Consider the following 12,740-nt stretch of genomic DNA (forward strand, 5'->3'; position numbering starts at 1 on the left):
CTCAAATTTTCTTTAAAAATGACTCTTCTTTGTAGCCTTTCCCCCAAACATTCCTCACATCCAACACAATTGTCTTCAAGCTTTCTAAAGACTTTCTCCTCATCCCCTTCCTGTCTGGTATCTGCCAGGAAGTCTGAGTGAAATGGAAGGCTCAGGACAGTATGCAATGTGCAGCCCATGGGAGATTTACTTCCTCTTCCCCTTCTGTGAGTTTTTACTGCCTCTGTGCACCCTGTACCTTTTCTAATAAGCTCTCTTAAATCTCTTCACATGTAGGCACGGCATCAATTAACTCTGTCAGGGAACACTGAACCAGGTATCTCTCAGCTCTGTGAGTCCTTACCTTCTTGATCTGATCCTCCTTCAGCTTGGTGAAGTAAAATGCCATCAAGTGTACCGCAAACATTTTCCCCAAGTTTGGTTTCTCCTGAGGTGAGCAGAGATTTCTGTGCAGTGTTCACTCCCACGTCTCTGGAGCGCTGCCCACTTCCAGTCCAGGCTGGATCCCTCCGGGGAACTAGGTGCTACAGATTAAATACTTCCAGGCTGCTTAGTTCAATGATTAAACTTTGCCCCCTGTCTCTGGTCCCTCCCTCCAGCACACACTTGATTGTCTAATAGGAAGCTCAGGATGGTAGTTGAGCGTTGGTGGAGGGCAGGCAGGGGATGGGTTGCTTGACTCTTTGAGAATCGGGTCCCACAAAATCTCGTTGCTAAGCAACACTCTCAAGCTAATGTCCCACCAAGCCCACTCAGCCGAGGAAAATCTTCTGAGAAGTTGGGCGTTAAACAAAGCCAACTCTCAACCAGCTGAGCTGCTCTGTAAATGTCTAGTCTCAGGCTTTTCTCTTTAGTCCTTTTCTTCTCAGCACAGGAATAGAACTCCTAACTCTCTGCTCCTCAAGAGCACTAACTTAATTAAGACTAAGTACTGCCCTGGTCAGAGAGGTTCCAAGAATGTTGGGGCAGGGCTTTCCTGGTGGCGCAGTGGTTGAGAGTCCGCCTGCCGATGCAGGGGACGCAGGTTCGTGCCCCGGACGGGGAAGATCCCACATGCCGCGGAGCGGCTGGGCCCGTGAGCCATGGCCGCTGAGCCTGCGCGTCCAGAGCCTGTGCTACGCAACGGGAGAGGCCACAACAGTGAGAGGCCCGTGTACCCCCCACCCCAAAAAAAAGAATGTTGGGGCAAATTCCTTCATTTGTGACCAATCAAATCTCTTAGCTTACAGCCGTTGGTAATGGAAAAAAATCAGTAAAGGTTTATCTATTCACAGTGGTAAGCCAGAAAACCTTGATATCCCAGCTAATGAACCAGAAAAAAATTATCCATGAGAAAGGATGAAGTCACCCGTACTCACTGGGAAGCTGCTGCTGGAGAGAAAAACTGAAGTCACAGACAGGAAATGTCTCATCTCAGACCACCAGGGTATTTTGGTTCACTCACTTATCTCCCTCCATCATACTTGATGTGAGAAGGACCCAGAAAGGGGTCAATGTATGGGTACAACAGACTTTGCACTCTTCCCGCGGTCACTGGTCAGCTGATGAAATCAACAACAACAATGCTGTTAACAACAGCAGCTAACACGGATGGAGCACTTACTATTTCCATTTTATAAATGAGAAAATTGAGGCCCAGAAAGGTTAATTTGCTCAAAATCACAAAGCCTGTAAATAGTACAGTGAGGAATGAAACCCAGGAGTTTCATGTCAGTGCCCAGCTCTTAAACAATACATAATATTGCCTTTCTTCCTTTTCCATGCAATAGATACTCAGTTAATAGCTACTACTAGCAGCAGCATTCTGTGGGGTTATTGTCAAGAATTCCAACCACAGTTAACCCTTGAACGACACAGGTTTGAACTGCATGGGGCCACTTACATAAGGATGCTTTTCAATAGTAAATAACACAGTACTACATGATCCAGGGTTGGTTGAATCCGCTTGTAGATGTGGAATCACAGATACGGGGGAACCACTTGTACAGAGGGCCGGCTATTAATTATAAGTAAATTTTTGACTGTGTAGAAGGTCCAGCGTCCCTTACCTCTGAGTTGTTCAAGGGTCAATAGTACTTGGAAAACTAAACACAGAGATATCACTTCAACAGGATCTTCCCAGTGGGGGAAAATGGCAAATGAAGAAATTCCTGACCACAACATCCCAAATACTAATCAAATGCTTACTAAAATTAGCAACTGATCTGATGTTAATGAAGGTCAGCTGGGCACCCCAGTGTTTCTCTGCTCCTATAGGCACCTGCTCTACAATACAAAGAGGAAAAAAAATGACTTTTCCTGGTCAACTTAGCAGCCTCAGCTTTGTTTGCTTTGCAAGTGCATAATCTCATTAATCAAGACAATTGCCAGACAATTGCCTGGCGAGAACCTTCAACAGCTGCCTCTTCAGAAGCCACTGATTCTCCAATCAGTGCTCTTTATCCATCCATCATGTGGATGAGCCATTGGAAGTCTAGCCTAAGCCCAGGGTGTTTTTTTTTTTTTTTTTGCGGTACGTGGGCCTCTCACTGTTGTGGCCTCTCCCGTTGTGGAGCACAGGCTCCGGACATGCAGGATCAGCGGCCATGGCTCCACGGGCCCAGCTGCTCCGCGGCATGTGGGATCTTCCCGGACCGGGGCATGAACCCGTGTCTCCTGCATCAGCAGGCGGACTCTCAACCACTGCGCCACCAGGGAAGCCCCCCAGGGTGTTTGATTAAAATTACTCAGATGCTTTTCTCAGACTGATATAAAACCGTCTCCCAGAATGAGAAACACTATCCTTTTCAGTGTGTTTACCCCTCAGACTATGAACTCTTCTAGCTCCTTTACTTTGTCGTTTCTACAAACAAGCAAAGGCTAATCTTTAGTTGTTGACACTATTCAATTCCCCATGTGGAACTGGTATTCTGAAACAGACGTGCTGTCCCTGAGTCTGCACTGGATAACATCCTGGGCAGGTCACCGCCTACAGGTGATAACAGTATTGTCTTAATTCCTTCATTTAAAAAGTAACCTCAGGTGCAGTATGGCACCAAGGTCATTGACTTATTCGACATAGGGATAAGGGGTTACAATGGCTCATGGATAAAAGGACACAAAGCTATAACCAAAGACCTCTGCAATCTAGTGGTTGCTTTTATGTGCCAGATAGGCAGCTTTGGGGATTTTAATTAGGCAAATGACACCAGAGAATTTTCAGCTATTACATCATTCCATTTTTTTAATCTAAGCACATTAGCATCTACATTCCAGGTCTGAGCTAGCTGACTAAACCAAGAAGCTTAATGATTATAAAAATCACATGTATTTGAAGTCATCTAGCTCGGCCCCCTCACTTTAGAAAGACAAAATAATTAGATTATTTTACCATTCCTCATCTGATTATTTCAGTTCAACCACTGGAATTTTTCACCCTTACTAAAGCTCTATGTAGCTATTCAACGATATACAAGTCTTATAAGCACTTAGATTTTGCTTAAGAACACCATTTGAGGGTTAGCGCTGCTAAGTGACATTTTAGTTAAAACATTACCTGTCTGGCCCAAACCTTCCATGTAAGAAGGAACTCTCTCACATCTATACACATTTCTGTTTCCACAGAGCTGGCCCTTATGGGAAGACCTAAAGACAATATCTGCTTTCCTTTTAGTATTGAGCACAGTAGGAGGACAAGAAGTGCAACACAATTTACCTATTATTTAGTAAACACTTGTATTGATATAATGTTTACTAGGTGTTTTACAATATTAATTCCCATGACAACTATCATTCTCTCTATTTTACAGATAGAGAAACTGAGGCAAAGATCCCAAGTGGTACATGGTAGAATAGATATTTGAAGGCAGGCAGTATGGCTTCAGAGTCCATGCTTACCCACTGTGCTACACTGGCTCTCATTAACCTGGAAGCAAAGCACAGGGGAAATACAGGATCTAAGCTAGGAAAATCTAAGCTAGGGAAATACAGGACCTAAACCCAGTGGAAAGTGCACAAGCCCTGATTTCCCACTTTGGCTCTGCCCTGACTGAAGACAAAGGCTCCAAGTTCGTATCTGTGAAGGGTTCATAGCTCCCTTGTGATCATTTGCAGAATAAAAATAAATGAGATCACATAAGAGAAGCCATGCATCCCATAGTGGGCACACTAAAAGCATCTCTTTAATCTAAGCCTTCACCTAGCTCAGTACCCCTTCTTAAAATTGCTATTTCATCTCACCCCATTTAATCCCTTAAGATAAAAAAAAAAATGCATGCAGCCCTTTCAGTACATTCAGTAAAACATAAAACATATATTACTTATATATGGAATCTGAAAAATAAATTAGTGAATATAACAAAAAAGAAACAGACTCGCAGATATAGAGAATAAACTAGTGGTTACCAGTGGGGAGAGGGAAGGGAGGAGGGGCAAGATAGGGGTTGGGGAGTAAAAGGTACAGACTACTACATATGAAATAAATGAGCTACAAGGATATACTGTACAACACAGGGAATGTAGCCAATATTTTATAAAAACTACAAGTGGAATATAACCTTTAAAAATTGTGAATCACTAGGTTGTACATCTGAAATTTATATAATATTGTGCATCAACTGTACCTCAATAATAAGCAAATAAATAAACTTGAATAAACTTTTTAAAAAACCGTAACTGTAAACCATTAGAAGGTATCAGTTCCATTTATTGGAATTATAGAAACAATTAGGAATTTTATAAATATTTTATTCCTGTTACTAAAGAAAAGAGATCCTGAATTCTGTCCCCTATTTTTTTAATGATATGTCCAAAGTTAAGTTGTCCATAATATAAAACAGTCTGCCCTGCTGGTATTCCACATGCTGCAAAAGAATAAGAAAGAGAGTGTGTGAAAGAGCAAACTGCCATAAAAGAAAGTCAAAGTAGAAACTTTCAAACCCTGCCAGCAGTTACAGTTACTATGGTGTTGCCATGGGAGCAACCATAAATGAAGCAGAAATGTTAGCTTCAGCAAGTTTCAAAAGAATATTACTGATAGTTTTTTATAGGCTTATTCCTGACCCAAGAGCAGTCAGGGAATGCTCATGAAGAAATGATCATGTATGTTAACTACAGTTCAATAAAAATCCATGAATTAATTAATCTTTAATAATTTTAAAAATGGGTGCATATTATTCTGTATGTAAATAATACCTAAATCAATTTGATTTTTTAAAAAGGGGGAAAAAAGAAAGACATCAACTGCACACAATTTTTTTTTCACAACTGTACATTAAGAGCTGTATTTGCAAAATACATAAGTGTGGCATAAACCCACAAGGACAACATAATTTTGGAAGACAGAAAGCTGACAGAGAAGTAACAGCTTAGCAGAGGAAACACTGACACCTCAGTGCCTGCAGAGAGTGACTGCACCAAGAAACGAGCAATGACATCTGTAACTGTAGAAATGCTCAGGAATTGAAGGCCTTGATACTTCAGAAAAGCAAAAGGCTGGAAAAAAAAAAAAAAAAGATTGGCTAAAAGTGTATATAAAAAGCTTTCAGGGCTTCCCTGGTGGCGCAGTGGTTGAGAGTCCGCCTACCGATGCAGGGGACATGGGTTTGTGCCCCGGTCCGGGAAGATCCCACACACCGTGGAGCGGCTGGGCCCGTGAGCCATGGCCGCTGAGCCTGCGCGTCCGGAGCCTGTGCTCCTCAACGGGAGAGGCCACAACAGTGAGAGGCCCGCGTACCGCAAAAAAAAAAAAAAAAAAAGCCCTACAGATGCTGATATTTGGGGCATACACTAAAAAAGTCAGCTTATACCCCATTTAGCCAAAGCAATCATGAGAAAGAAAAACAAAGCTGGAGGCATTACAATACCTGATTTCAAGCAGTATTACAAAGCTAGCAATCAACATAGTATGGTAGGGGCTTCCCTGGGGCTTCCCTGATGGCGCAGTGGTTAAGAATCCGCCTGCCAATGCAGAGGACATGGGTTCGAGCCCTGGTCCAGGAAGATCCCACATGCTGCGGAGCAACAAAGCCCGTGTGCCACAACTACTGAGCCTGTGTTCTAGAGACTGCAAGCCACAACTACTGAGCCCGTGTGCCGCAACTACTGAAGCCCGCGTGCCTAGAGCCCGTGCTCCGCGACAAGAGAAGCCACCGCAACGAGAAGTCCGCACACCTCAAGGAAGAGTAGCCCCCACTCGCCACAACTAGAGAAAGCCCACGCACAGCAACGAAGACCTGTTGCAGCCAAAAATAAATAAATAAAATAAATTTATTTAAAAAAAAAACAACAGGGCTTCCCTGGTGGCGCAGTGGTTGGGAGTCCGTCTGCCGATGCAGGGGACATGGGTTCGTGCCCCGGTCTGGGAGGATCCCACATGCCGCGGAGCGGCTGGGCCCGTGAGCCATGGCCGCTGAGCCTGCACGTCCGGAGCCTGTGCTCCGCAATGGGAGGGGCCGCAACAGTGAGAGGCCCGCGTACTACAAACAAACAAACAAACAAACAAAAAACAGTATGGTACTGGCATAAAAACAGGCACATAGCAGTGAAACAGAATAAAGAGTCCAAACATAAACCCCCATATGTATAGTCAGCTAATTTTTGACAAGGGTGCCAAGAATACACAATGGGGAAAGGACAGTTTCTTCAATAAATGGTGCTAGGAAAACTAGATATCCACATGCAAAAGAATGAAACTTACCCTACACCATTCACAAAAATTAACTCAAAATCAAACAAAGATTCAAATAGAAGACCTGAAGCCATAAAACTCCCAGAAGAAAACATAGGGGAAAAGATCCTTGACATTGGTCCAGGCAGTGATTTCCTAGATAAGCCACCAAAACACAGGAAACAAAAACTAAAATAAACAAGTGGGACTACATTAAACTAAAGAGCTTCTGCATAGCAAAGGAAACCATCAATAAATTGAATAGACAGTCTACAGAATGGGAGAATTCGTAAACCATATATCTGATAAAGGTCTAATATCCAAAATATATAAAGAACTCATACAACTCAACAGCAAAAAAAAGAAAATAATCCAATTAAAAATGGGCAAAGAACCTGAATAGACATTTTTCCAAAGAAGACACACAAATGGCCAACAAATATATGAAAAGATGGTCAACATCACTAATCATCAGGGATATGCAAATCAAAACCACAGTGAGATGTCACTTCACACCTGTTAGGATGGCTTTTATCCAGAAGACAAGAGATAACAACGTTGGCGAGGATATGGAGAAAAGGAGACCCCTGTGCACAGTTGGTGGGATTGTAAATTGAGATGACCATTACGGAAAACAGTATGGCAGTTCCTCAAAAAATTAAAAATTGAAGTACCAATATGATCCAACAATCCCACTCCTGGGTATACATCCGAAGGAACTGAAATCAGCATCTCAAAGCAGTATCTGCATACCCATGTTCATTGCATCTTTATTCACAATAGCCAAGATACCGAAACAACCTAAGTGGCTGTCAACAGCTGAATGGATAAAGAAGATGTGGTGTATATATATATATACAACAGAATATTATTTAGCCATGAGAAAGAAGGAAATCCTGCCATTTGGAACAAAATAGATGTACTTTAAAGGCATTATGCTAAGTGAGGTAAGTCAGAGAAGGACAAATACTGTATGATCTCACTTATATGTGGAATCTAAGAAAACTGAACTTGTAAAAACAGAGAGTGGAATGCGGTTACCAAGGGCTGGGGATGGGGGAATTGGGGCGATACTAAAGGTACAAACTTGTAACTAGTAAATAAATAAGTTCTGGAGATCTAAGGTACAATATAGTGATTATAGTCAATAATACTGTATTATAAACTTTAAAGTTACTAAGAGACTAAATCTTACCTGTTAACATAAAAGAAATGATAAATATGTGACATGATAAAGGTATTAGCTAATGCTCCTGAAGTAATCATATCACAATATATAAACACACTGCATACTTAAAATTAGTGTTATATGACAATTATTTCTCAATTAAAAGAAAAAGCCAGCTTATGATCAGATCAACCTACATCAAAAGCCAAAAGCCTTACCCATGTAAACAGAGCTTCCTATTAGCTTAATTCCTCACTTTTTTTTTTTTTCTGATCACACTGCAAGGCATGTGGGATCTTAGTTCCCCAACCAGGGATTGAACCTGTGCCCCCTGCAGTGGAAGCATGGAGTCTTAACCACTGGACCACCAGGGAAGTTCCATAATTCCTCACTTTTAAATATGAACATAGCCAAAGACTACTAGACACTAAAGAAAAGTTTCCAATGGTAAAAGCAAAAACCAAACAAGAAAAAAAAATGTAGGAAACAGAAAAAAACTATAATATCTTTAGGGAAATAAGATATTGATTGTATCCATGAAACAAGAACAAGAGGATAACTAAAAACAAGGGTGGGAACAGGGGGGAGGGAGAGGAACTATATGACACTTAAAAAAAAAATTCAGTACTTTTTTCCTAGCAAGAGTTTTAAACTCAAAAAGAGAAATTTAACTTTGAGCCATAACTGATAAAAAACTTATATGAATCTATAGGGAACGTCCTAATAAAACTTCTGGGAATAATTTAAAGGTGTATTTTCTAACGCATTTTCCAATATTTTTTGATTGTATTAAACATTCATATTCTCTGGTTACATTTTACAGCACTCTTAATTAGCTGTGAGTGGTTTAAATTCCACTAGTAAGATAATGGCCTCTGAGAAATACATACAGTTGTACTAGGATTGTCTGTAAATGAATAAGGATAATACACACGCATACATTGTAAACTTTGCTATAGCAATACAATATGATGTATTAAGTTGGTAAGGGAAGAAGAGCATTAGCTGAGGAAAATAAGAGAAGCTAAAAAGTTTTAAGATCAAGGCAAGATTTATAGTTAAAAGAATATGTGAAAATATATGAGTTCTAATATTACTAAAAATTAAATAACAGGAATCAGAATTGATAATTCAGCTGGCAATCATTTATGTAAATTTTCACATATAATTGAGTAAAAAGTCACAGTCTATGGACCAGATGGTGATGAAATTAAATCACTGTGCAGAACTTAGGAGACTAAATCATGGGAGGTTTTTCTTCTATCATCTCAAGGTAGACTCTTCTAGTGGCTGAAAGCCCCCAAGAAAAGGCCAGAGCTGAAAGCATCTACTTTCTGAGAACTCAGGACTGCCAGCTGTTAGAATGTCAATATTCTCAAAGGAACCCTCCTACACTGTTGGTAGGAATGTGAATTGGTACAGCCACTATGGAGAACAGTATGGAGGTTCCTTAAAAAACTATAAACAGAATTACCATATGATCCAGGGATCCCACTCCGGGGCATGTATCTGGAGAAAACTATAATTTGAAAAGATACATGCACCCCAATGTTCATTGCAGCACTGTTTACAGTAGTTAAGACATGGAAGCAACCTAAGTGTCCACTGACAGATGAATGGATGAAGATGATGTGGTAAATACATACAATGGAATATTACTCAACCATAAAAAAGAATGAATGCCATTTGCAGCAACATGGATGGACCTAAAGATTATCATACTAAGTGAAGTAAGCCAGAGAAAGACAAATCATATGATATCGCTTATATGTAGAATCTAAAAAAAAAAATGTTACAAATGCACTTAAGTACGAAACAGAAATAGACCCATAGACATAGAAAACAAACTTATGGTTACCAAAGGGGAAAGGAGCGGGGCAGGGATAAATTAGGAGTTTGGGATTAACATATACACACTACTATATACAAAATAGATAACCAACAAGGACCTACTGTATAGCATAAGGAACTATACTCGATATAATAACCTATAAGGGAAATGAATCTGAAAAAGAATATACACAGGCACACACACATATATATACATAACTGAATCACCCTGCTGTATACCTGAAACTGTGTAAATCAACTATACTTCAATTTTAAAAAAATGAGAGAATGCCAACATTCTCATAATAAGCACATTGCCATACTCCCCTTTATTCTTCTGAATTCTGTAACTCTCTTTCTTTTCAAATGTGTATCTGAATCTCTTCTCAGATGTAGACATTACACTGTTTATTGTTACGCCTCTTATTTTCAAAATGAAAAAAGGAACTATCAAATAATGAGCTCTAAGAAATGAAAACATAGAGAAAATTAAATTTTCAATAGGTTAGAAGATAAAGTTGGAGAAATTGCCTAGAAAGTAGCAGAAAAGTCATGAGTATAATTTTAAAATACTGATTTAACCACCACAAAAAGGAATAATAGCTATATCAAAAGAGAAATGGAGAAAAGGAATGATTTAAGAAAGGAGTGATTTAAGAAAGCTAAATCCTCACCTACTATAACAGGAAATCAGTAGCTAATGCTTTAAAATGATGACTCAAGAGACAGTAGGAGATGTATATTATGCAGAGTCAGTGAGGTAAATATTAGAAGAAACAGATAATAGAGTTGAAAATGCTTGTTTCTGGTTTTTAAAGCTATGTATATATTCCTTTGACAAAAATTAATTTTTAAAACACGGCTTAAGCTTACTTGGCTTATGTATATAGAGTTAGAGGTAAGTTAATGTGCAGAAGTATGGCTTAGGGGAAAGTTCTTATTTCCAAGTGAACTTTGTTTTGAATTTATATTATATACTACTTTTAAATACATGTGATCAACATCTATTTATCAGTTTTTAAAGAATAACAATGAGTGATAAACATGCTAAGAAAATGAAAATGCAGCTGTTAAGAGGAAAGAATAAGTCAATTTGTGAACATTACAAATTACTTAAGGAACTTTTAAAAATATATATGATCTCGACCTAATTACAAGCACTTGAAAAAAAACGATCTCCCAGCAGGGAATTATCAATTTCACTGCACTTTACAGGTGTGTCAAATAGCAGTTCAAAGTAGTCACTGAAGGCAATAGAGACACAGACCAACCAGAGAACGGACTTGAGGACACGGGCAGGGGGAAGTGTAAGCTGGGACGAAGTGAGAGAGTGGCATGGACATATATATACTACCAAATGTAAAATAGACAGCTAGTGGGAAGCAGCCACATAGCACAGGGAGATCAGCTCGGTGCTTCGTGACCACCTAGAGGGGTGAGATAGGGAGGGTGCAAGGGAGGGAGACGCAAGAGGGAGGAGATATGGGGATATATGTATAACTGATTCACTTTGTTATAAAGCAGAAACTAACACACCATTGTAAAGCAATTATACTCCAATAAAGATGTTAAAACAACAACAACAAAGTAGTCATTGAGGTCACAAGCCTTTCCCAAGCCTTTCCCAAGCCTCTATAAGCACCAAGGCTTTTCAAAGGCCCGGACTGGTTAAAGAGCACATGATATTGAATCTCTGGGCAGATTCTAAGAGCGTAGCTTTGAAGGACTTCAGAACGCCTCCTCAACCCAAATTTGCCAAAAGTAGCTTCTTAAGTTCAGTCTTCAAAACCCAATCCTACTTCAAAAGCTTTTTTCCCCTTCTCCAGCATCTTTCTGCCCATTAAGACAACTACTGTTTATCGTCTCTGTTGGAATTGTCCTACTATGTTGAGTGACAGACTTTTAGATAATAGTGCTCAGAAGCATGTTTATAAACACTGTTATCTCTGTTCAAGTTTATGTATTTTAAAACCTTTGAAAATAGAGTAGGGAAACAGCCTAATTCATTTATTCATTTGCTTCTCTTATCAAATCACAACTTTTCATTATATCCTCATAGGTTTGTTTTCAATTGGACACACAAAGAATGACTGCATCATAATTACAGACTCCCAGGTCTGAGGTGTTAAGAATTTTTGGTGATTGGTGATGACAGTTTTGTGATTCACAATAAGTCATTTTTCAAAAGATCCAATTCCATTTTGTATACTCACACTCCTCCATAAACAATGTACAAAGCATTACAAGTCATTGGTTATTATGGTTAACCACTTATGTACTAACCACATTTTACTAAATTACCCAGATCTGTACTGATGGAACTGAGGTCGGCATCTAAGCCTCGGTCCATACCCAATGCTGATGTTCAGCTGAATCCACAATAGTCCAAGGAGGGTTTTCAGGCAAGTATTTCAAAACCTGTTAGAAAACTGCAAGAAAAAAAAGAAGTTTTGGAAAGATTGAAAACATGACCTTAGTGCAATGTATGCCTTGAACTTAGCTTGCCCCATAAGTCCACAAAGAAAAATAAGTGACATGTCAAACTCGTAGCAGAGAAGGAAGATCTGATTTCACAGTGACAATTTTAAACACACTGCAGAGTTATTCAAGGCCACTCCAATTATATTTTTCCTGTCTTGTTCCACCTGATTTCATCTTTCTTTTAATCTCTTCTTCTGCCTAACCACAGAGCTCTCCCTCCCCCACAAAGACGGGAAAGGTGAAAAGTAAACTATCACTAGTATTTATAAACACTCTGTAGCTCAATGTTCAAGCCGCCCCTCTCTGACAGCACCCCACCCCCACTCCTCTTATCTGAGCCTTCACTAACATTTAACTTGCAAGTGTCTTGCCTAAGTGTCTTCTCTGATGTACCAATTCTAGCTTCCAAACTGGAGAAAGTGAGAGAATTAATAACCCTCTAAGGGCTTCCCGTGGTGGCACAGTGGTTAAGAATCCGCCTGCCAATGCAGGGGACATGGGTTCGAGCCCTGGTCCGGGAAGGTCCCCCATGCCACAGAGCAACTAAACCTGTGCGCCACAACTACTGAAGTCCACGCTCCTAGAGCCCGTGCTCCGCAACAAGAGAAACCACTG

At 40.0% G+C, this 12,740-nt stretch overlaps 1 protein-coding gene across 1 annotated transcript in view; it reads right to left on the reverse strand.

Moving 5' to 3' along the window:
- The window catches only part of HKDC1 (hexokinase domain containing 1), a 48,070-nt gene extending 45,598 nt beyond the window's left edge, over nucleotides 1-2,472 (reverse strand). Inside the window, exons 1-2 of the mRNA XM_081227617.1 lie at nucleotides 1,359-2,472; nucleotides 344-524 (exon numbers count right to left, since the gene is read on the reverse strand). Of these exons, the coding sequence (XP_081083743.1) occupies nucleotides 344-406 (63 nt within the window). The 5' untranslated portion in view covers nucleotides 407-524; nucleotides 1,359-2,472. The remainder of the gene's footprint in view (nucleotides 1-343; nucleotides 525-1,358) is intronic.
- Between the last annotated feature and the right edge of the window lie 10,268 nt (nucleotides 2,473-12,740).

This window comes from Mesoplodon bidens, assembly GCF_964165515.1.
Source record: "Mesoplodon bidens genome assembly, chromosome: 1".
NCBI classification, from domain to species: Eukaryota; Metazoa; Chordata; class Mammalia; order Artiodactyla; family Ziphiidae; genus Mesoplodon; species Mesoplodon bidens.